The sequence below is a fragment of the Sitodiplosis mosellana genome, unplaced genomic scaffold, assembly GCF_009176505.1.
Source record: "Sitodiplosis mosellana isolate CC-2019 unplaced genomic scaffold, AAFC_SMos_1.0 Smas_scaffold_46, whole genome shotgun sequence".
Lineage (NCBI taxonomy): Eukaryota > Metazoa > Arthropoda > Insecta > Diptera > Cecidomyiidae > Sitodiplosis > Sitodiplosis mosellana.
The window spans coordinates 279,049-304,006 of NW_022595288.1; the positions used below are offsets into that span (position 1 = coordinate 279,049).

At 34.7% G+C, this 24,958-nt stretch overlaps 5 protein-coding genes across 6 annotated transcripts; 3 read left to right on the plus strand and 2 right to left on the minus strand.

Annotated features, from left to right (window-relative positions):
- The first annotated feature begins 822 nt into the window (after positions 1–822).
- Positions 823–6,021, plus strand: LOC129569875 (elongation of very long chain fatty acids protein 7-like). Of its 2 annotated transcripts, XM_055449075.1 has the most exons (9): positions 823–1,073; positions 1,196–1,383; positions 1,518–1,770; positions 1,883–2,019; positions 2,095–4,206; positions 4,338–4,499; positions 4,707–4,789; positions 4,869–5,014; positions 5,151–6,021. In XM_055449075.1, exons 1-5 carry the CDS (start codon positions 1,019–1,021, stop codon positions 2,266–2,268), a joined length of 807 nt encoding a protein of 268 aa, XP_055305050.1. In that variant the 5' UTR covers positions 823–1,018; the 3' UTR covers positions 2,269–4,206; positions 4,338–4,499; positions 4,707–4,789; positions 4,869–5,014; positions 5,151–6,021. The 2 variants fall into 2 exon arrangements, with proteins under 2 accessions (XP_055305050.1, XP_055305049.1); XM_055449074.1 differs by lacking the exons at positions 823–1,073; positions 1,196–1,383; positions 1,518–1,770; positions 1,883–2,019 and having other exon boundaries at positions 3,751–4,206.
- Positions 6,022–6,871: 850 nt separating this feature from the next.
- Positions 6,872–9,758, plus strand: LOC129569867 (probable chitinase 2). Its single transcript, XM_055449059.1, has 5 exons — positions 6,872–7,661; positions 7,886–8,035; positions 8,302–8,384; positions 8,445–8,590; positions 8,695–9,758. Exons 1-5 carry the CDS (start codon positions 7,601–7,603, stop codon positions 9,401–9,403), a joined length of 1,149 nt encoding a protein of 382 aa, XP_055305034.1. The 5' UTR covers positions 6,872–7,600; the 3' UTR covers positions 9,404–9,758.
- A 30-nt stretch (positions 9,759–9,788) lies between these two features.
- LOC129569851 (SET and MYND domain-containing protein DDB_G0273589-like) lies at positions 9,789–10,634 on the minus strand. Its single transcript, XM_055449038.1, has one exon. The coding sequence runs from the start codon at positions 10,632–10,634 to the stop codon at positions 9,789–9,791; it is 846 nt and encodes a 281-aa protein (XP_055305013.1).
- A 1,226-nt stretch (positions 10,635–11,860) lies between these two features.
- On the plus strand, positions 11,861–15,876 carry LOC129569865 (probable chitinase 2). The gene is made up of 5 exons (XM_055449058.1): positions 11,861–12,074; positions 12,824–12,988; positions 13,120–13,193; positions 13,348–13,502; positions 13,725–15,876. Exons 1-5 carry the CDS (start codon positions 12,017–12,019, stop codon positions 14,587–14,589), a joined length of 1,317 nt encoding a protein of 438 aa, XP_055305033.1. The 5' UTR covers positions 11,861–12,016; the 3' UTR covers positions 14,590–15,876.
- A 1,143-nt stretch (positions 15,877–17,019) lies between these two features.
- Positions 17,020–23,697, minus strand: LOC129569845 (ankyrin repeat, PH and SEC7 domain containing protein secG-like). Its single transcript, XM_055449027.1, has 9 exons — positions 23,626–23,697; positions 21,883–22,019; positions 21,724–21,823; positions 18,087–18,155; positions 17,897–17,924; positions 17,647–17,799; positions 17,481–17,579; positions 17,320–17,406; positions 17,020–17,244 (listed from the first exon to the last, which is right to left on the minus strand). The coding sequence occupies exons 4-8, from the start codon at positions 18,138–18,140 to the stop codon at positions 17,348–17,350; spliced, it is 393 nt and encodes a 130-aa protein (XP_055305002.1). The 5' UTR covers positions 18,141–18,155; positions 21,724–21,823; positions 21,883–22,019; positions 23,626–23,697; the 3' UTR covers positions 17,020–17,244; positions 17,320–17,347.
- Positions 23,698–24,958: the final 1,261 nt, after the last annotated feature.

Consider the following 24,958-nt stretch of genomic DNA (forward strand, 5'->3'; position numbering starts at 1 on the left):
TTTTTTCAGTACTTTTAATTGCAAGCTTGATTGACTCCGATTTTGTTCATTCCGCTTTATAATCAACATTTTTTGAGGAGCCAACATTAATTTTGTCATTTTAACCCGGTTATTTGATGTATCGATTTGAAATGTTGTCATCGTTCGATAAATCAATTTTCTTTTAAAACCAAGACAAAACTCTTCAAACACTCGACTCTCTCGATGTATATGAAAATGTTGATTTATGTGAAAACCCAAAAAAGTGCGTGAAATGTGTACCTAAATTAGGCAACCTAATGTATAATTAGAGTAGGCAATACATATTATGATAATGTCACTATCCCTGGTGATTGTTTAATGAACATAACCGTGTCTTCAAAGCAAATTTGGTAACCAAACGCGTCAGCATTGCATTGTAATCAAGAAATTACCAAAAGAGTGTGTATGTGTGTATACGCAAAGCGTGTGTATTTGGAAAAGAATGTGCGATTTAAAGTTCGGAAGCCAATTAAGTTTCCGTTAAATCACAAAATGCACGTTCATTTCATCGCTTGTGTTTGCCTTATCGTGAATTATTCAGAGTGTTAACATTAAATCAGCTAATATTGTCAATTCATAGTTACGCTACCAAATCACACACGCGCGCACACTATCGGCTCCGTAGTGTCCGAAAATGAAGGAAACCGTAAATCGTTAATGAGCTGAATATTTGCATGCGATATGAACTGACGTCCACTTATTAAATAGTGGTGGTGTGCTTAGAATTATGCATAATATTTGTCGTGTCATGACACCAACCGATTTTAAATGAATCGATTCGTGGTATTCCGAGGCTACCTATTCAATTCGCACTTAGCTACACGTATCAAGCGGCGCATAATGTACGGCCGAACGTGGTGACAAATTCGATCAGTACGAAAATTCAACCGTCTAGTTCAAGTCAAGTGAAGTGAATTGTCGTTCAGTCGAAGGCAATTAAACAAATTTTTTCCTTCTTTTTTGATTTAAGTTTTTTTTTTTGGATTCCTCATTCAAAATGCTCGTTCTTCGATATTTAGTGCAACACATCGACACAGCGATGAAATCAAGAGGTGCAGTGAATGAAAATTATCGCAATTTTCAAGTGATAAACATAGCCCAGAAAACAAATGAAAACGAAATCGTTTTGAAAAATGTTTCAATTTCAAACGGAAATTTGTGTGTTCTTTTTCAGATGCACGTTTACAAAGTCTGCCTTGTATGTCGGTGGAATTCATTATAACGATAGTCACTCTGTATTTGTTATTCGTGCTGAAATGGGGACCAAAATTCATGGAAAAACGAAAACCATTCAACATCGAACGGATTTTACTCTTTTACAACGTGTTTCAAGTGCTCTGCAATTTCTCCATTGTCTTTTATGTACGTATACAGTTTCGAATGTGGATTGAATGGTTTAATCATCGAAAAACGTATTTCAAGCCGGGAAAATTGATTAACAATTTTTTTATTTAGCTCACATTTGGAGAAAAATTGAAATATTTTTTTTTTTTTAGGTGACTTATGAAATCTTTGCGTTGAAAAGTTATAAATTAGATTTCTTTTGCGAAGAGCTCGACTTTACCGATAGCTTCGTCGGTACACGCAGTGCTCAAATGTCATATTGCTATTATTTGATCAAACTCATGGATTTGTTTGACACGATATTCTTTGTGCTCCGGAAACGAACGCGACAAATCTCATTTTTGCATGTTTATCATCACGTGGCTATTTTGCTTGCCTCATTCGTTGGTGTCTCATGGTTTCCAGGTAATTATGATTTCTATCAAATTTAGCGCTGATTTTGTAAATTTTCGTTTTAAAATGAATAATAATTTGTATCGCTATTCAAAATGTTCGCAAATCAATGTGAAAAACATAGGTGGTCATCCATGGCTGTTTGGTATGCTCAACTGTTTCGTTCATGTCATCATGTACGGCTATTACTTCGGCTCAGTTTACAGTCCCAAATTAAAGGTAAACCTTACCATCAAGCGATCCATCACCCAAATGCAAATTGTAAGAATCGATTTCTTTGTAAATTTTTACCGAAAAAAGTTTCATGTTCAACTCGAAAATGTTTTTGTGTTGCAGATCCAGTTCATGTTGTCAATTGTACATTTGAGTATGCCATTCTTTGTGAGTGACTGTGGCTATCCGAAATCAGTGCTAATCATTGGCATTTCGCAGAATGCAATAATGATGATGCTATTTTCGGACTTTTACTACAAAACCTACATGAAAGCGCCGAAACTCAAATCCAGCTAAAGCATTCACCGCAGAAAAAGAGAAGAAAAAACACACCGCCGATTTTTGGCCATTAAATCCATTGAAAATCCGCAAATAGAACCCTAAGAAGCTAATTTAAGAATTGAGCATGTTTGTGAAGAAGCTGTTTAAATGTAGGAATAAATCCAAACCAAAATCGTGTATTTATGAACGTTTCAAGTGCGAGCCCAGAAAAAAAATTCGTTTGTTTTTTTGTGTGTTTATTTGGAAATGAGGAGACTTGTCGTTGATGATACGAAGCCACTTAATGTCGACCGTCAAGAGGGAAATATTGAGGTAATTAAGGGAAATAAGCTTCTTTTCAGTGGTTTTATCACTCGAAATCTCTAGACGCCTCACATTAATTCAACTTAAACTACAATCGGAATCAAAAGTGGCCGCAAATTCAATTGTTTTCCGCAAAATTAATGGGTTTAATTGAATTAACGTAAACATTTAACAATTCAGCGAGTTATCATTAGAAGAAATCTTGGCTTCATTGTTTGAACATCGACTCAAATAAACCGAAATAATCCCGATTTCTTTTAACCAACGGATGACTCGTGACAATGAACACGGTTTTCGAAAGAAATTTTTTTCTTGGGAGGAAACAGATTTTAATGTCGCGATAATTTCACAGTCAACAGGAACTCTTTACATGAACGTAGAGTCTACGTAGACACATGAAACACCCAGCCTTTCATTTATTTCAAAGCGTCACTTCATTCATTGCTTTTTTCAAAGAAGTTTACAGCTAATATATAATACAATACCCAACTAAAACTACAACATAATGCATGAACGGTTTATCAAGAAAAATCTTGATAAAAATGAGCTGAAAGCAAGTCTGAAAGTGAATCCTGTAGAATTCGGTGACTTTCGACTTAAAACAAATAGTTCCGGAAGGGAAATAATTCAGTAGACATACGCAATACTTAAGCCAATACAATGCTAATTTACGCTACATTCTACTGTATTAGTTTCTTCCTTTTAAATTCCCAATATATTGTGAAAATATAAATTTCTTTGTTTGAAATCGTAAAATCGATGATGAAACGATGGATCAAACTTTTCTCAATATAAACAAATAGACTTTCAGTCGACTATTACTGGGCATCTCCACATCTCCACTTGATAGTAAAACTTTCGGCCTACTAACATAAAAAGCGATTTGATTACATTTGAACTACATTTCTAGTTTTTGATGTTAAAATATGTCAAATGCCCCGAATGTTGCATTGAAATTGTGTATGATTTGTGGTAATTTCGAGATTTGTGCATTTTAATTCAATTTGACGCACAATATCGTCGCACATGATCCAAAGGTTCATGTTTTATTTGCTCCAAAAATGAGCTGCGGTCAAATTAAGTAAACGGAATTCAAGCGATTGACCTAATTACATTGAAACAATTTTACAGTTTGATTGACTCTAACATTGTCAGACCGGGCGACTTTATTTTTCCAAATGAAGTTCAAAATGAGGAAAGATTTTCGCCATGAAATCAAAATAGAACCATTTCTGTAGTACAAAAAGGAGGCACTTCTTGAAAATGATATAAATTTTGCTCAAAACAGAAACACTTTGAAGTGTCAAAAAATGTCATATTTTAAAAAATGGTTCTGTGCTAAAAAAAAACGATTAAAAAAATCATAAGCGGATTTACTCACTAATGACATGATGTTTGGAACATTTGCTATCTTCTTCTGAATCCTCTTTCTTCCATGTTTACTTTCAGAAAGGTATGCGTAAACATTCAGTACATTTAGATTTAGTTTCCATTTGCATATGGATGCAGTACATTCACTTGAAAGACAACATCTCCGTACTGAATTGAATAGAAAATATTATTGTTTATTTATTTTCTTTACAATTGCAATGAAATTTATCGTCGTTTTCGCCATTTTGACTGGTTTTGGTGTTATAAAATGTGAAACTGGTACGTAGCCGTTTTGTTATTTTAGTTTCAAGTGTTTTTGTATGCGCAGTGAATTATTACCAAAATGTGCTATAGAAACGTATTTTTTAAGTATCAACTGTTTATTATTTTCTTTTTCTTTCGATTTTCAGGATCGATTTTATCGCATGATAAGGTTGTTGTTTGCTCCGTTTTCTCGGAGCCATCACCTGGATTTTTCGATTCGTTCGGAAATAAGTTCAAAATTGGCAATGTAGATTTGAACCTATGCACACATCTCGTTTACATTCACATGATTTCGTATGTGTTTGAAAGTACGTATTTTATCAAAATTGGTTCATTTTTCTAGTATTTTTGGTAAATTTGATTTAAAAGTGAATCAAGAACAGGCTAGATGTTCGTTGACACCTTTGAAAGTGATTTAAGATTGATCTTAAACGCTTTTCATTCAACTAATAATGATCGTTCCATCCAATTTGCTAATCAATTACATCTCTTTCCATATTCCTGTCATTTTGAAGAGCCTTGGGATTCAACAGACAACTTTAGTGATGAGAAATACAAGCAGATCGCAAGTTTGAAGAAAAAATTCCCACATTTGAAGGTATATTTTATTACTCCAACACTTTTATTTGTTTCTTTTCGGTGTTTCAATGAATCTGAGCTCGATTTAAATTTCCCAGATTTCTTTGGGCTTCCAAAATTCTCCAGCTGAATATCTCAAAATATCTTCGCGTCGTGAGAGTCGTCATCGGTTTGTTACATCGGCAGTGAGTTTTATTTTGCGTTTTGATTTCGATGGACTTAATTTGATATGGAGTTATGAAAAGTGAGTGTCCTTCATTATCCTATTTGATTATTCTTCCATTTATCTCCTAACTCGACTATTTTTGTCTATTTAATGTAATATTTACTGCAATTTTCAATCTAATTTCAATAAATTAATACACTTTTTTTTTTCATAGTGATGAACCGTTTGGCAAGAAAAGATTCGGGCTTCTTGTGCGGGAGCTGAAGGAAGGGTTTAAACCGAAGAATCTTCTGCTTTCATTCACATTTTTCAAATCGCGGAACTTCGCCGTACCACATGGATTTTTGGCCATGTCAAATAATGTCGATTTTCTGAACGTTCATCCGAATTTCACGGAGAACTTGATCAAATCAGGCGTACCAAAGTCGAAAATTGTCATGACGATTGAGTTCAATGGACGTGGAAATTTCGGCTACTATTCTGCCTGCGGTTTATTATCGAAAGATGAGGGTTGGGAAAAATATTATGACTCAAAAATCGGAGCAACGGTCGCAACGCGTAGCATCGGAAATGGACAGACGAAAAAGATTATATTTCCATGTTCCAGCCGTTCGGTAGCAAATACCGTTAGACATGCCGTCCGACGCGATGTATCTGGTGTTATGGCTTATACCATCGACTCGGATGACTCACAGGGAAAATGCGGATTTGATGATGATACATTCAATGATTTTGGATCAACAAAAGGTGTAACTTTACACATTCCAACCAGAGAAAACGACACATTTCCCCTGCTTAGGACCATCAATGGAGCAATTGCTGTGGCAATCGAGGAGTTGAAACAAGAAGAACATCTGCGGAAATCACGTTAATCAGTTGATTGGATTTAATGAAACCTTTTCAAACGAAATAATTCCCGAATAAAAACAAAATTTGTCTTTTCCCATTGATTTTCTATGATTGAATAACAAAATTATAACTTGGTAACTGTGTGATTAATCTCATTTCAATACTACATTTTGGTACATATGTCGAATTCTGAAAAAGGTGAAAATGAATAAAAATGTTTTGCTGATTTCAATGAAAAATTGGTATTTAGTTCGAATTTCTAAGAGAGAATGCGTTTTCCCCTGTTCCAATTCTGTTCCAGAACAACAAAATGAACTATGAATTAGTCGTGTTTGACTATTACTAGGCGTTCTCCATTCACAATAGAACTTTCAGTTGACTTGATAACCTGATAGAATCGAACGGAATCGATGTGCTTAACTGAGTTATCTATTGAATGACATGTTTTTTTTTTGACTAAATTAATTGACTTTGCAAATAAATTCATTAGAACAATAGATTTTTAACAAATAAAATGCGGACTCATGTTGCCTATTTAATTCGTCTAAATTTGGTTTTTTTTCCACACATGAAATCAAATGTTTTTTGCTATAGGTGGCCCGTGCTATTGTGAAATTTTTAAATTAAAATTTTGGAATGGGTAGCCAGCCCATTAATTTCGGACATTTGGCTGGCTAATGATTGACTAAAAATGATTATGTCGAACAAAATATGTCAAAGTGTAGTCAAATTCAGTTATAGTAGCCCCTCTCAAAGCCTATGAATTTGGCGAGTAACTTCAACTGAAGATGTGATACTGATGGTGAGTGAATCTACGATATTTTTCTGTTGAAAAATGTACAAAATGATACTTCGTTTCATTTTGAATTCCGTTCATAAATTTTTCAAACATTTTCCTAAATGGTTTGCTCCATTATCCATTAACATTTGCTTCCAAAAATGTTTGCTCCTTAACAACAAATACTTAATTTGATGTCATCGTTTTTTCGACAGAAATGTTTTCCGTTAGACTGAAAGCAATAAGTCGTTTTTTGTTATTGCTGTATGAACCTATTCGCAGGGCTATCGGTTTGCATGCTAGTTCAGAAAACGAAAACCAAACAAAATAGCAAATGAGATAACGTTTCGATCCTTTTACTACCTAAACTGTAATACATATTTGATTTGGATATGCAGTCAAACTGAAGAAAATACTAGAAGTTATGTGTTCCAATGTAATATTTACATGAAAATTTCTTCGATATAAGGCGCAACAGAACCTTCAGCAGGTCAATTTATTTCATTTTGGGTCATAAAACTCGGGTCATATATAAGAAGAAACAATAATAAGGCACAAGAAATGTTTTCATTTTCATCCGAACCGACTGCATGTGTTGGGTTCAGATCGTAAAATAATTTTGTGTTGCGGCTGCAAATACATTTTGTTGTAAAATCCCTCGAAACCCATATTTTCACAGGCCGTTCGATTTTTCAACACATGCACAATGAAAACGCATTCAGCCAAATGATTAAATGTTCATAAGATAATGCACACATGCAGTCTAAAAATTCGAAAGTTTGGTTATCTGTTTCTAATCATTTCAGTTGCTTTTGGCACTTTGGATGAAGCGGACCCAAAAATTTGTTGGCAACAACGAACAGTTAAAATACAAAATCTCTACCCGAAGAGAAATAAACTGATTGGTTGAACATAAATTGAATTGAGTTCTTGAAGAAAACGAACATTTATTCATAAAGTAGTTCATTTTTGGAAGTATTTCTTGCAGTTGAACATTCATTTTGTAAATTCTTCAAGTAAATGTTCATTTCATCAAGATGCGGCCATTAAAAATTGTAACAATTTTCGGTATTCTCGCGATAGCTGCGTGTGAAAATGGTATGTATTGATTTACAATATTTTGTGATTCACAGTTTTCGTTTTGAAGCCTCGTGTTTTAAACAAAAAATGCACACGACATTTGCAAAAATCATTCTGCTTTCTGCCGAATTGAGATTTAAAGCCAAATTACAGGCTGAATACACAAATTCAATCAATTTTGATGAACGAATCGACAAATATTCAAAATTTTCTAATAACATCAGCTTTTTTATTCACTTCAGGCCCATCTCATGGAAAAATTGTGGTGTGTTCCGTTGCGGCAGAACCTTCGCTTGGTTTCTTCAAAGCATCCGGCAATCGATTTGAAATCGAAAGTGTTGACTTAAACTTATGTACCCATCTCACCTACGCTTATATGGACGCATCGAAAAGTATGTAATTTTTCCCTTTAACCTAGTTTTCTTTCTCATTCTGCGTAAAATATCGCAAAATTGTCTCATGTTTTTTTTTATTTTGAGATTTTTTGTATATAAAAATGAACCATTTTGTTCAACGGAAAGGGGATTATTTTTAAATACGTGAATTTTACTGGCACTTTGACTTACTCAGCTATTATTGATTGCTAAATACTCTTTCTTGTTCAATTATATGAACTTATATCTTCATTCTCTATTTCTTCATTTTTTTCCACCAAAAGAGCCCTGGGATTCGATGGACAGTTTCAAAGAAGCAAATTACAAGCAGCTTGCCGACTTACGAAAGAAATATCCGCATTTGAAGGTAAATCGACCAATCAGCTTCTTCCAATCACATGAAATTCACTCAATATTTTCTTCACAGGTTTCTTTGGGCATAATTCAATCTTCGGATGAACATTTCAAAATGGCAACCGGACGTGAAACCCGCAAAGCCTTTATCGATACAGCTCTCAACTTCACATTGGCCCATGGTTTCAATGGCCTCGAATTGACTTGGAGTTTTGATAAGTGAGTATTTCATTATTTTTGGCTGAACAATTGAATTTGAAGAAAAGTTTCAAATGACGAGACAAAATTTCATTACTTTTGTTAATATTACCGTTCACTTGCAGCGATCAGCCTTTTGCGAATGAAAGATTTGCAAAATACGCGGCTGTGCTCATGGAGAAATTCCAATCACATAATCTGTTGCTTACATCGATGTTCGTCAAAATGAAGATGGGACCCTCTCAACCTCACGATCTTTTGGCGTTTTCGAAATACTTTGATTTTATGCTCATTGCACCGAATTACATCGACGGTTTGATCAGAATGGGTGTGGCATCATCGAAAATAGTTATAAAGACGGAATTCATGGGACGGGGACGAATTTCGCCCGATTCTATCCATAAAACTTTGGGATACAATGAAGTGTGTGAAATGCTGTCCAGTAATGGAGAATCGAAATGGGTGCAATACTATGATCACGAGGTCAAAGCCAAAATTGCCAAACGTGAAAATGGAATTGGAAAACAAATGGATGTTATTGTATTCCCTAGCAGCCGAACCATTGCAAATGAAATGAGATATTTTGTGCGTCGTGAGCTAGCCGGAGCATTGGCATACACGTTAAACGTTGATGACTATCTTGGTAAATGCGGAATGGATGACGATACATTCAACGATTTTCGGACAATAAGTGGCGTTACTCTAAAAATTCCAATGCGACACAACACCACATTTCCTCTACTCAGAACTATGAACGACGCTATTTTAGTGGCAATCGATGAATTCACCCAAGAAACAAACATTATGCAACAACCACACTACTTTCGATTCTAAATTTTATCCTAACAAGTCGGAACAAACGTAGTTTAATCGATCAAACATCTGATTGAAAACTTTTGGAATATTTGTTTCGAAAAGAAACGTTCATATGTTCATTTTTTTCAATATCAGAAGCTTCAAATTCACATTTTTTGAACGAATCGTCATTACTTCAACCATTTTTTTTATTTTCAACCAAATTCCATCGAAGAATGTGTATCAAAATCAATATATCAATAAAATAATCATAGCCCATATTCAGATTTGTTCTTAATGGACCTTAGCATACTTTTAGCCGTTATACTTTTAACTAAAAATCTATTATTTCTTTAGAAAAAAAAATAAAAATAAATTCCTTTCCAAAAACAAATCGCATGCATTTTATTCTTCTTAGAAGTTCTTAGTAATAAAACCCTAATAATTCGTAGTATCGAAGAATGTAGGCGCATATTTGTGGTGTCCACTCCTCCGCCTTATTGAGTTGGCTTTCAATTTGTCTTTTGTTCAATCGCTTTGCCCGTTGTATTTCATTTGGATGAATATCTCTTGGATATTCGCACCTATCGCAATGACATTCAAAATTCCAATTGTTCAGTTCTTTCTGTCGTTCGATTTTGGACTCATAGTTGAATGGGCGATAACTGATGTAAAGTTGTTCGCCTCGTTGAATTTGTTGATTTGTGATGCAGACCATTTTATTGCCGCAAACGTAGTTAAGCATATTGGGTGCGCATGAATGATTGAACATTGATAAAATGTCATAAATCAAAATTCGTTCACATTCACCTTTGTTTGCGGTCAAATTGATTCGAAATGAATTTTCATAAATCACTGACAAATTATGAGCTAAAAAGTGCTCTAAAAAGTGCCTGCCATTTCGTTTATCTAGTCTGAAATATTTGTTGACTTCAGGAAAGGTAACGATTTGTTTGTAGGCATTTGAAGCGATTTCCCGGGCTTCATTCACCTCTTGTTCAGTTGGAAATTCCTTTGGCTGTAATTTCAATATACAATCGAACTTTAATGATCTTTTATCACTGGCCGATGGGATTCCGACACGATTTTCAATCGCCTTATGGACAAAATCACGCAAATCATCGAAATCACCGAAAATGTCCATTGCTTCCAATACGATTTGAATTGCACACTTGACATCTAAATCCTTGATCTTGTGAAACGGAGTGCCACATTCAAATTTGTGCGTTGAATTTACGTTTTCACAACTCAAATCACAAAAGAAAACCATTTCACAATTTTTACACGGGATAAAAATCCTGTCCGTCGCATGGCAGGTCAGACAATATGGAATTGTTTTTCGTTTTTGGACAACCGAAGCGAAAGGCGCAGTGATCAAAACTGTTTCACCTACTTTGATCGATTCTGCTGCATGGACCGAACGGCCGAAAACTGGAGATTTTGTGAAAAAAATATTCTTCTTTAAACGCGAAGATGTTTTTGATCGATTTTCAATTTGTTTGGTCTGCAAACGCTTTGAGCGACGTTTTCTGTCACCATTGCGGTGAACACTTTGCTGATGCACAGACTCCTGCGAACTTCGGCTACTGCCCGCAAAAAGATCCACGAAGTGATTATCCCGTCGATGCGTTTTTCGACGCCAAAGTCTTCCGTAAATTTGCATTTTATTCGAATTGAAAGAGACCTTTTAGCATTGAAACTTCAAACAATTTTCAAGAGAATGAACTATTTATTTTTATTTTTGACAGTGTTTGAAACAACTTATTTTCTTTAAACGTTTTGAATTAAGAAAAATCAATGGAGACTGCGTTTTCCCTCATTACATTGAATTTATTTTGAGTTCAACTTCTTCTTACATCAAACAATTTCCACATTTGGATATAATCCATGAAAAATCCGGAGAACTATTCGAACATCTCGATTTCTTTGCACTGAAAACCAAGTCCGCCGCTGAAAATACTCATTCGGAATGGGCCATTCGCGATCTAAATAAATGATTGACAATAAATTTTCTTCGCTTCGAATAATTCAATATTTTGACCTTTTCCATTTAACATTTTTCTAATTTCGTTCAAAAAATCCCCAATTGAACAAGTTTAAAAATCCCCCCACAGTCTTATCACAGAAGCTCTATCGAAATTATATTCTGAACACATATTTACGACGGAATCGAAATGAATCGAGAACGCAATGATTGAGCCTTTGTTTTGGTAATTCCCCGATGTCATTAGCTGAAACACTTAGGATTAACATCGAACTGTTTTTGTCAGCAATTGATTGCACTTTGATTTCGAATACTTTTTGATATTGATGATAATTGATCAGTAACTCCAACATGACTATGGTTTTAACTTACCCACGAATAATGGTGAAGCTCAGTACTGCGCTATCTCTATTTTCAAACGTATTTCACTCCGTATCAGCTGTTTGTTATCTACTGATTTGTTCTTCTAAACACCCAAATCTATGAAATAAAAGCTAACTTATTCGATAATTCTGAGACTCAAGTCTAATAATTCATTAGTTCTACGTTGAACGAGTGGATGTTTACACCTAGGAAGCGTGTCATTTAGTAAACAAACATTTTGACACGGGAATTTACCTCTTATTTTTTCGAAACAGTATTAAACATTTGATTCTATAGTGATCAAAATGAGTTGCATTATTCTAATCGTCATTTCCACGTTTTGGGTGTTATCCGCTGCTCAAGGTATGTTCTGAATGTACTAAAATTTAATGTTTGATTCGGATTGTAAGTTTTGTATTCAAAAATTTATTGTTCAATAAGCTATGTTTACTCGGAAGCCAATAAAATCATATTATTAACAGAGGTTATTTTGACAGAACGAAACTCAAATGAGTTTTATTTGAGCGAAATAATATCACTTATGAGTGATAAAAATATAAATGAGTGATGGTTTGGGATCTTTTTCCATGGATTTCTCTATAAAAGTTGAAGATTCGATCTCAGCTGCTGTTGGCAGTGTCGATTTGATACAATGTGGTAATGGAAGAATTTTGTTCGACTGAAGAAGTGAGAAAAACGATTTTGTCAAACTTATTAATGGATTCTGTGTGTGAAAAGCAATTAGAATAACCAATGGGTTATCAAATTGATAAACGTATCGGTTATTTTGCAGCGGATGTACTACTTTCATCGTTCCGATGGGCATTCCTTTGATCTACGAATTGATTAATTTTTTTAATGCTCACCACCGGGAAATTCCAACACTAAATATGTACCCATAAAATTTCATCAAAAACAGACTTGACCATGATTTTTGATTTTTGATTTTTTTTTCTAATCAAAAACTCAACATATTTTTATTAACTCTCCCCTTCCCCCGGAATTTTTTCAAAATATGTTGTTTCTAGGCACAAACTATCATCCCATGCGGTCGTGTGTTCAAGCCAATCTGTAAAGAAAACTATTTATGTCACTGATTTCATTCTTCACAGAGTCACAAAACACAACCGGTCCAACACATGGGAAAGTCGTAGTGTGTCCCGTTCCAACAGAGTCAGCCATTGGTATTATTGGAAATAATTTTAAAATTGATGAAGCCGATTGGAATTTATGCACACATCTCATTGCACTTGATGGCAAATTTCTTTTAAATAATGGTATGAAACAAATGAAAAAATTTAGCCGCGTTAGAAAAAAAGCATTTTTCTCAATTTTCTCGTTCATTTTTCTTTCTTTCTTTTTATTATTGTAATGTGAAATTTTGGCTGGATTTTAACAAAAAAAAAAGAAATGACAGAACGAAACAAAGAGGAAGATTACAAACAATTGTCAAATTTACGAAGCGAATATCCACATTTGAAGGTAATTTCCTAAAATACCTATGAACAAGTGTAAAAAGAGAACTCACCTTTAAAGGATAACTTTCTCATTTAAATCCACCAGTTCTTATAGAAACTGAATGAAAGCGTTGATTTTGTTTAATTGCATTCTTTGCCAATCTTTTGAATGATTACAGATTTATTTGGCGGGACGTATTCAGGAGTACTTCGTGGACTTTTTAAAGGTTAATGATTCAACACGTCTTCAGGAATATATTAAAGGTATCACCGACTATTTAAAGAAACACCATTTCGATGGATTGGATTTGAACTGCGGCGAGCTTTGTACAAGGTATGAAAAATCCATGCCTTTGTCAGTCTGTCAAAAATACTCTTTTTTGAAGCAAGTGACATAAATTCTGTCCACAAATTTTTCTGCCTTGTAGTTTAGTTTTGGAATTCAAAATTTGAACCAAATCATCATACAAACATTCGGTTCCAGATAAATTTCACAGGGCCTGATGAGTTTTTTTCTCTTTTTCTTTACATTTGTGCCTCTTTTTTATACTTTCAGCCTTACAAAAATCTCAGACTTCGACAAAGTCAACTTATTGTTGCAACATTTGAAAGAGAGTTTTAAACAAGATGATACCAAGCTATTACTCACATCATCATTTTCGATGTCTACGGAATTTTTAGCGGAACATATTGATTACTCAGCTCCAGCCAAACACCTGGATTATTTTCATTTCTTGCCAATTGAATACGATATGCATCTTTTGGAAAAGTACAATGTATCGCGGACAAGAGATCAATTGGATATTTTGTCGGTACAAGAAAAGATAGATAGCCTCATTGAGTCGGGGGTACCAGCGAATAAGATCGTCATGGGTCTGACTTTCGGTGGAGTCAATTTTCAATCAGAAATTTTAGGCGACACTGTCTCAAAATTTGATCGAATTAACGGATACAGTGCTATATGTGAAATGATTACGGGCAGCGAGGCTGACAAATGGATGTTTTACTATGAGGACGTAAAAAAATTGACGAATGCTTATTACAAAAATGGAGAAAAAAATAAGAAACGAATCATCATGTACGGTGAAAGCCGAATGGTTGCTAATCAAATGAGATTTGCTGTGAGACGTGGCCTAGCTGGGGCCGCCACAATCACCGTCGATAGAGACGATTTCAAGGGAATATGCCCACTGAAAAATGACACATTTTATGACTTTGTACCGGATAATGGTATCATTTTGCATTTCCTGGAACAAAAAGAATCCACTTTCCCACTTTTGAGGACCGTCAACGAAGCGATCACTATTTCACTCGAAGAATTAGCCCAACGAAGCAAAGGAAGTGCTTCACATTCCACAGTCAATGTCTTTTACATAAGTTTTGTTTTAAGTAGTTTTGTTGTTCTTATGAATTTAATTTGAAAGGCGGCGTTGCACAGTGCAACACTGGTCAGACAATACAGGAGTGACTATACTATTTTATAGTATTAAAATATAAATCAAAACCAATCATTTGAATATAGTTTACAATATTGAAAATTGTTGCAAAGATTCTTTTGAAAGAGTCTCTTTTGAAAGACTTTTTCGATTCAATCGATGAAAGCTCTATCGAGCGGATGGGAAAAATTAAACCCTGCCACAAAAACGCTGAAAAATATGATATGATCTACCAAAGGGCTTGCGACGCCTGAAATACGGCAATATTTTCATCTATATTTCAGTCATATTCCGTCATATTTCAAATATTTGGAATATTTGATATATTTAAGGCATATTTAAACCACATTTTGACGTTTTTTTTGGTATTACCCGATATTATTTTGACTATATCTATATGAAATATTTCTCTCAATTTTCAAATATATGAAATATTTGAAATATAGCCAAATATGTCAAACATACGAAATATCAAGATGAATTTTGTAAACAAATAATGCTTCAATATTTGAAATATTTGACATATTTGAAGATATTTCACATATATTTGTTCGTCGCAAGCCCTTCGTGATCTACTTCCGAGGCCAAATGCAAAAAAATTGAATGGTCAATACAAGGAATAGCGACATGGGCTATCTTTTGAAGCGAAAAAAGCATGTAAAAAAACACCACCCTTTTGAGATATTTCACTTTTAGTACGTTGACCTCATTTTTGGAGGCCCCAATGGAGTCAAAGTGGGTAGGTGACTTCCATTCCAATTGTTATAGCCCCATCGATTATCTTTCCAACGGTTTGGCAATGTGTCAACTACTTCTTAGTTAGATTTCAGTTGGCGCAAACCCATTTTTTCGAGTTTTTCCATTTTTCGAAAAACTTACACTGGGTGAACTCGAAAATGTGGCCCACTTACAAACCCAAGATGTTGGTTTTCTCAATTTCTACCGAAAACAAGACTCCATGCAAATTTTCAGCCAATTCGGAGAGGGTCAATTTCGTGTGGAATGTTCGATTAATATCCGCTTGAATATTTTTATCAGGTATTTTTATGCGATATTTGTTCGTTTGTTCGTGTGTGCAAAACCATCAAAACAGTCAGTTCACTTTATGCAATAATACAAACACACAATGAATACACAGTGAAACGCTCACAAGTCGTTTGGTGAACGATAATTTAATTTCAAACGGATATTAATATTCGTTAGCGTGCTCTGTTAGCAGTCAAGAAGAAATAACTAAAATCAGTCTCATATTCAGAGCTAGGGGAATATCACGAAAAAAATACTATGGAATTTTTATAGATTTTTTACATTTTTGTAAAATTAATTTTGATTTTATTACATTTTGCGAGATATTTGAGATTTTTTCAGATATACCGCGGTACTGCAGTTTGCATAGTATTGTCAGCACCACAATGACAACCATTTCGACCGCATGACAATAAAAATTACAGGAAAAAATACTTTTTGTTAGTGGCATTTTGCTTAGTGAATCTAAAATTCATCATTTGAAGTTTTGTGTATATTTCAATACAATATTCAAAACATCCGTAAATATTCATATTTGGTTTTGAAAATTTGACAGTTCGGGAGTGCTTACTAGACGCCATCTTGAATTTTGATATTGAACAATTGAACATATCTTAACAAATCTGCAAAAATTCACAATTTTCTTCAAAATTCATACAATTCATACAAGAAACAGATGAAATTCGCCATATCTGAAATACTCCGCATATGTCAAAGTATACAGCAGAATCCCAAATATCTCACCGTATTTCACATGGTGAATATGAGTGAATAATACAGATTATGCGAAATATTTGAAATAACATAGATTTTTTTGGATTTGAATGAAATAAATGAGATAAAAATCTCACGTACCGGGCATACCCGCTGCCACCCGATGAATATACCAAGATCGCTTAATAAATGAAGAAAAACGACACGCAACAAATATGACAAGTAACTGAGAAATGAATACATCATTCTGAGTTGGAAGACATGCTCATTACAAACGACTGGTGCAAAGTGTGAAGTACAATTGCAAAGTTCTAATTCAAGCTGAACTCGAGCATGACACAAACACGAGAAGAAGCTGTAAGGTGGTGATGATGATTATCAATGAATGACAGCAATGGCTCGCTTATTATTATCATAATAACAGGGACTCAATTGTTAGTTTATTATTGCTTGTTGCATTTCTTTCATTTCGTAAAGTGTGTACGTCTTGAATGCGCCAAGCCGAGGCTCACACAGATCTAGAACACTGAAATACTACTCTGATGAAGATGCATGCGTAATAATGGGCTGTAGTATTCCACACTGGTGGTAATAGTTGGTAAATTGAGAAGTCTAGCATTTCTCAGAGAGTGAGTATGAGTTAAAACTATTTACGTTGTAATGGTGATTGACACTAGTTGTGAGAAGTTTATTTTTCAATTTATACTTGTTATAGACAAACGGTTAAGGTTGCACAAATCCAAGTAAAAAATCTTCTACTCAATACTGTGAGGAATTTAACAGACAAATAACTTGAGCTGTTTTTTCATAGAATAATAAATCAATGGTCGAACAAAGGAGCAATTTTGTTATGGTCAAATCATCCGATTATTCAGCTCAGTTAATTCAGCTCTTTTTCACCTGAAAAATACAGATCGATCAAAAATATCAAACCAATTCCTTGTTTAGTGAAAATAATAAATATTCAAAATTAACATTGTAAGCAGCATGTTGAACAGGTATCTCATTCAACATTAGTACTGGCTCCTCTACGAATGAGAAGATCAACGACATTCCTGTGATCTAAAAAATATAAGGGATCGATGGAAAAAATCAAAACATTTTCTTATTTTGTGAAAATAAGTATTCAACATTACTATTCGCTGCAGCTAATTGAATAGGTGTGAAATTATGACTATTTCGAACTTCCATGTCGGCTCTGTTACGAATTAGAAGATCAGCGGCATTCAAACGACCTGAAAAATAACAAAGATCAATGAAAAAGATCAAATCAATGTTTTATTTAGTGAAAACAACTATTACCATTATAAGCAGCTACGTGAAGAGGTGTATCTCCTATATTATTTGTAATATTAACATCGGCTCCTGCATTGATAAGTCTCTGAGCTTCTTCCACATTACCTGACCTAGCAGCATTATGCAGAGGTGTATTTCCGTCTCTTCTGCTAATTAGAGCTTGAAGAAAAAATTGTAGATCAGTGCAGTGAATCGAAAGAAAATGTCTCATGTCCGTGAGATGAAACTTAATAAAGAAATGGAGGTTCAATCTTACCGTTCTGGTTGGCTTCCACAATTAAGAACTGTGGAAACGAAACAAAGTGATTAAATTGGAATTGGAACAATGGATGAGATTGTAATGGTTTTAATTTGTTTTTTATTCGAATAAACCCAAAATTTGTGAGTGAAAAAATTTCAAGCAATAATAAAATTACAAAAAAAATTGACTGAAATTGTTGACTCACCTGGGATACCACCAAGCCAATGAGCAGCAGTGTGAAAGATCTTCGACTCAGCATTTTTCCAGCTTCAAACTATCAAAAGTTTATTATAAACGTATCAATTTAAGAGAATTGACGAACTGTTTGATGGGCATACGAATCGAACGCATCTTCTTATATACTTTTCAAGTGTGATCACATCAGTAAGCAACACGTGTACATTAACGGTATAATTTAGTCCACGTGTAATGACAATTCTATTAAAAATTACAGAATGTTTTCGCAAATGTTTTGAAAAACAACGCAATTCGATCACATTGAATTTTAAATTCGAGCAAATATTTTTCACTCTTGAAATGTTGAGTTGAAAACATGTCGTTTCAAAGTCGTTTGAAAGTTGAAAAACAGCCACAGACCAACCGTCGCTTACATGCTATAAATTAGAATGTGAATGATCAAACGATATGACGAATACCTTTGCGTTATATCCAGGCTCACGTACCATGGTTGCGTATTTAATGCAAGGATATATGGAATCTTGATATACGTTCAATTTTTATGCGCCTAAATGAATTGTATTCTTGCGTGATTTTCTAATGCCTTTCTTTGAACAAAACATTATCGCAAACATTTTTGAAGAAGAAAATGTCAAACAATTGACGTCAATTGGTGGAACTGTCCATAATTTTGCGTTTCACATTAAATGGAACGCATAGAAAATACTAGATGTTTACGTTCATTCCTTCATCACCATATGGTTTGAAAAACAACGCAATTCGATCACATTGAATTGCAAATTCAAGCAAATATTTCTCACTCTTGAAATGTTGAGTGGCGTTTATTTGACTTATCTGTTTGAATATGAAAATGTTCACATCTTCTCGGTATTAACAAAAAAAACATGTCGTTTCAAAGTCGTTTGAAAGTTGAAAAACAGACACAGACCAACCGTCGCTTACATGCTATAAATTACAATGTGAATGATCAAACGACATGACGAATACCTTTGCGTTCAATGCATTGGCTACAGTGTTGGTTAATACAAGCATATACGGAATCATATTTACTCACTCAATAAGGTGAATAAGTTGGCATCATAGGGTGTCAGCATCAACCAAAATTCAAATTGGCGCGCTGTTTATTTCAAGAAAAAATTACGAAATTACATTGATTTGCCTATTAAAATTGAGGGCGTTCGAGTCGCCACAGTACTCTCAGAAACCGATTGTGGGTATTTCACCTCAAAAGTGGTTTGATTTGAGAAATATGAGGTGTGCTCAAACATTCGAAACGCGCCACATATTTCTCAAATCAAACCCACTTTTGAGGTGATGTTCCATGACAGCTACAAATCCGTGGTGTAAAGTGGTGACATAACCTCAATCAAGTTTTCTGAGTAACAAGGCACAAAAAAAACTTTTGAGTTCATTCCATTTCCGGCCTGGAAATTGAAATTTCGTCACGAAAAAATAAGCGTGGGCAAAAGAATTGGTGCATTCGAACAACTATGCCCTTCCCAAAAAATATTTTTAAAAAACCCTTCGAGTGATTTTCGAAGCCATTTTATATCGAAATTGTTTGACCAAAATCAGTAACCCAGCCCAATTTTCTCTACAAACCGCTAGTGAGGTTTTATTCAGCGAACTAAAATCGAAGGTCCTGCATCTAAGCGTCTGACAGCTCACTTTTAGCGCTACGAGACAAGTGTCAAAAGTTGTGACACAGATCGTTCAATGTGTTATTGAATCTTTTTTATATTTGTTAATAAAGTAGACAAAAAAATAAAAATGATAAACATCAATTTTATAAGTAAAAAATGTTTCTTTCATTACGGAACATTGTTGATGCGTTCAATTTGTCGCGTTCATGAGTGCGTCTAACGACGTAAAGAATTGAAATGAACTTCACTGAATGCGCTCATCGCAAATTCGTGTTTTACTTTGTTTTGTTAGTGTGGTGCAGGGGTTGTGACTAAAATCTACAACTTTTACCATGACACCAGGTACCCATGGTGGATACCAGTGGAGATAAAGTGATAAACCACCCCCGTGGCACTTGCTTGGTGTCTTGTGCAAATGTGAATGTTTTCTATTCTCGTATTCAGTTTTCAGAATAAAAGATCAAAATGTACGATATAAACATGATCACCAATCAATGTAAACTTTGTGCAAGTGCGCTATGATCAAAGCAAAGGCAAATTTCATTTTATTTTGACCAGAAAAAACGCCTAACGTCGTACTCGTAACTAATTTTACTGTACATTTAGATAGTAGAGCTTAAAGAAAAGTTCGGCACTATGCATAAACTGGGAAAGAGCTTGATAAACTTGATAAAATACGTATATATTTTATGGTCGTTGCTACTGCCATATGGATCAAAGGCCCAGTAAATTGAAGCAGCTGTTTTAAAATCGATGCAAAATCCAAACGTAAGTAATTTCCACCAAACTGAGAAGCGATGCACCGAAAAAAAGATAACAATGGAATTTGGTGATGACCAAATCAAGGTTTGAAACACGCGCTGAACGAGTCAATCGCTTTGGCTGACTATTTATTTCAATTGTCACTGTCGTAATTTCTGCTCTTTGGTTATTACTTTTCCGTACACACCGTGTCAAGGGAAAGTATAGGAATTGGTCCCGAAAACTTTTTTCGCAAAATTAGCTTAGATCATCATAAAAACTCATGAAACGCGTAGAAAACCACTTTTTGAGACACTTTTCCGTTCGTGTGCCGTCGTCGTCGTTGTCGTCGTCGTCGTCGTTGGTGTTTCTTAAAACGATAACTCAGAAAATAATTGAGATAATCAAAATCTGAAAGTCCCAAAAGTTTTGTATCCAATAAACTTAGTTTAAGTTCGAAGATGAGCCATTTTCGATTTGACCCTTAGAAAAACCTCAAAAAATTGACACTTTTGTATGGGAGGTACCTGTAAATCGACTCTGATTGGCTTTAAACGTTCTGGGAATTCATTTTTTGGCAGAAAAATAAGATACTGAAAGTTTGAAACCAATCGGAATCGATTTACGGGTACCTCCCATACAAATTTTTTGAAATTTCGACTAAAATTCCCGATTTTTGGACAATTTTGTATGAGAGGTATTTTTGTGGAAATTTCCTCTGAAAAAATTGAGGGCCAAAAACCAAACTTCTGCAAATGCGATCAACAAGAAACTTTCAAAATCTTATTTTTTCTCCAAAAAATGAAACCTCAGAAAGTTTTAAGCCAATAAGAATGGGTTTACGGGTACGTCTCATACAAAATTGTCGAAGTTTTAGTTAAAGTGACCGATTTTTCACTTTATTTTCATTATTATATTTTGACTGCCTTTATTTCAAGAAAATTCACAAAAAATAACCAAAAGTACCTACGGACAACGCAGGCCAACGCAGGCCAACGGTACGGAAAAGTTCGGGATTACCAATGTAATTCTTTTTATTCTTAATTACTTTTTCCTTTTTATTAAATCTTCAGATCCATTAAATTTGAATTCAATTCATTTTGATGATCAGTTTAACTACTTCAGCCTACATACCCAACTAAGCTAACATGCATTTCTGCCAGGTAATTCATTTGGATTATCCATATAATCCTGAATTGCGAAATATTGAGAGTATTTTTTCAAAAAGACAAATCAGTTCAAATAAAATCAATAACTCACACCAAAATCGTAGCCTTCCTTGAGATGGAGGTCAAAAGTCAATTTACCACTTCCTTGATATTGATTGTAGGTCAACGGTAGTTTGTCCCAATCTGATTTACTGCAAGCAGAGAATGAAATTAACACCTTCATGTTGAAAGCCTTTGTTTCAATATTTACTCGAAAAAAACAGAGTTGACCGTGAAACATACGCCTCCTATATAAATGATCTGTTGCTTGAATAGATCGGTGTAGTTGTCGTAGTGTCGGTTGTTGAATTGAATGTTGCTAAACAATTCAATGCAATACGGGAATAACTGAAAAAAGATCAAGGAATGATAGGATGAAACGAATGCAGATGATTGAATAAATGTAAACCAGTTGCTTTATAGTCTCGATTTTCACACCACGGTTACCCAACAAAATGCAGAAAACGAAAATTCCGAAACGTCGAACGGCCGAAAAAAAAATCTCGAAAAAAAATTATTTTTATTAGTAGTATTTTCTGATAGCTAGGTGGATAGAGCAGAGGACCTTCACTCGCACGCGGTCGTTCTGCGTTATCCTCTGCACCTCTGTTGGCATTACCAATTTTATTTTATTTTATTTCGGACTGTGATAAAAATGGTACGATCAACAAAGGTAGGTCAAAAATTATCAATAGTAACGTATAGCGATAGTAACGTATAAATTACAAATTAATAGCTGTCAGAAAATACTACTAATAAGTCATCTATGGAGTCACCGCCCTGATAAACTATCAGTGCATCTAGCGCTTCAGTACAACAACAAATTTGTATATTTGTGCATCATTTGCAAGGTATTGGCGATATAGGTGACGAATGAATAGTATTTTTGAGCAATAGTATTACCCTCCGGTTCTATGAAATGGGACTTTGAACTAATTTTTCTGCGTTTTTGGTTTTCGGTATTTTGGATTCGGCATTTTGGTTTTTGAGATTTTTTTTTCGAGATTTTTTTTTCGGATTTTTTTTTCAAGATTTTTTTTCGGCGTTTTGACGTTTCGGAATTCTCGTTTTCTTCATTTTGTGTGGTTAGCCACACCACAAGTGCTGTTGTGTGCATCCTTACATGCTTTCAAACATTGGGATATAGGTTCAATACATATATATCCACACTATGGTATGCATAAGCATAGGCCATGAGTTGTTCATAGAAGTCCTCACTGGAAATGAAAATATTTCTGGGTTTAAATTTTCCCATCCGCTCGATAGAGCCTCCATCGATTCAATCGAAAGAGTTTTTCAGAAGAATCTTTGCGAAAATTCTCAATGTTCTGCTACAAATTACGGCTTCAAACTACATTCAAATAATTGGTTTTGTTTTATATTTTAATACTATAAAGAAAAAAAAACTAAAAATTAAAATGATTCATTTGAAGTTTTGTCAAAATATGGATCAAACGAAATCAATTATTTTAATAAAATTTAGAATGAATCATTTTTTTTACTTTCTTAAGGGTAGTATTAAAAAATTAATCAAAATCAATTATTTGAATGTAGTTTGAAGTCGTAATTTGTAGCAAAACATTGAGAATTTTCCCCTGCAATAAACCTACTGTTGAGGCACTTCAATGTTGTGTTCTGCGTAATATTTTTAACAAATTGTTCAACTTTCTCGGTGCTTGCTTTGTTATTGTTATATTTTCCGATGCAAACGGACACTGCTGGAAATGCGATGTCCTTGTTTGAAATGATCGTCTCAACCTTGATAACAACCGGACTCTCCAGGTAGTCATTTAATGTGTACAAAGAGACCACAATCATTGCAATAGCCGAAGTAATCAGAACGCACATCCAAAATAGGCTTGAATTTTAAAGTGATGTTACTTCTTGTGGGCACCACATCGCGCATCGACGTTCAATAATAGTATTCAAAAATAAGAGCACAAAGTTTTCTTACCGATCAATCAGTCCATGTCGACGATCTAAATATCGGATGCCATGCAAGCCACTATTCTTCACGAAGTAATTGAATCGACGTACGAATTTGCTGACCATCGTATTATATCGAGTAGCACTCCTAGTATCCCTTTGTCGATTTGTGTTTCTGAATTTGTCTCGATGCAAATGTTTCATTTCAAAATAAATGGGTTCAATTATGCTTATGAAACTGCACCCGAGAAAAAGCGCCGCAGCACCACCGACTGACACTTTTATTCGGGATAGAAGACAAATATTTGGATATTGAAAGGATGTTTCAGAAATGTATGAGGTAGTAATTTAAATAAATCAGAACGCACCAACCAAATAACGAATACCAAATTTTATATCTCGTTTAAGTCTTGTTCTTGAAATGAGGGCTTATTTTGAATAGGACTCAGAAAGTAATTTGATTCATCCGCATCCGACCGAGATTTCTTTGACATGTTTTATATAGTAATGTCAAATACGATGGGTTTCAGCGCCACCTGTCGCACACTTGGTGAAGGCATCTTCACACTTCGAAAAATCGTCACGGGATTTTGCACGGATTTTGTTCACGGGAAATTTCCCGTAGAAGTGCAAAAATCCGCGGTGCATTTGGATTTACAGTTTAAGGAATTTGGTTTCCCGCAAGTGCGGAGGATTCACAGTTTCGGATTTTCTGTCACGTAAAAAAGAAAGGAAGATGCGCGTGAATCCCTATCTTAGCGGAAGAGCGACGAAGGGAAGGTTTCATAAAGACGTAAGTCGCTGTTTATTTACTGAGAATTGAATACTGAAATGTACAAATGTTATTTCCATTTCCTATTGAATAATCTTCAATTCTCCAAGTTCGATGACATGGTACGATGGAGAAACGAATTTTACAAAAAAATAATGTAATGTACGATGAGAACTCGAACAACAAAACCACACAATCAACAACAGAATGTCATTTTCTCTCTCTCTCTCTCTCTCTCTCTCTCTCTCTCTCTCGCTCTCTCTCTCTCTCTCTCTCTCTCTCTCTCTCTTATGAATTTACACCTTGGGTAGTGTTGGCTTCGAACGTCCGTTGTTTTTGTTCGTTGTTCGGTCCGAACAACATTAAATTTTCTATGAAAAAAAAAACTTTGTTCGGACCGAACAACGAACAAAACATTTTCGAACGAACGAACGAACAAAACAGTTTCTTTTTATGTTGACGAACGGTCGAACAAGTGTTCGAATGTGTTCGAAGGCCAACACTAACTTCGGGGAAATCGAACAAAAACGTTTTCCGTCACGGGATTTCAAAACCCGTGACCCATTTAAAATACATTGAAAACCAAATC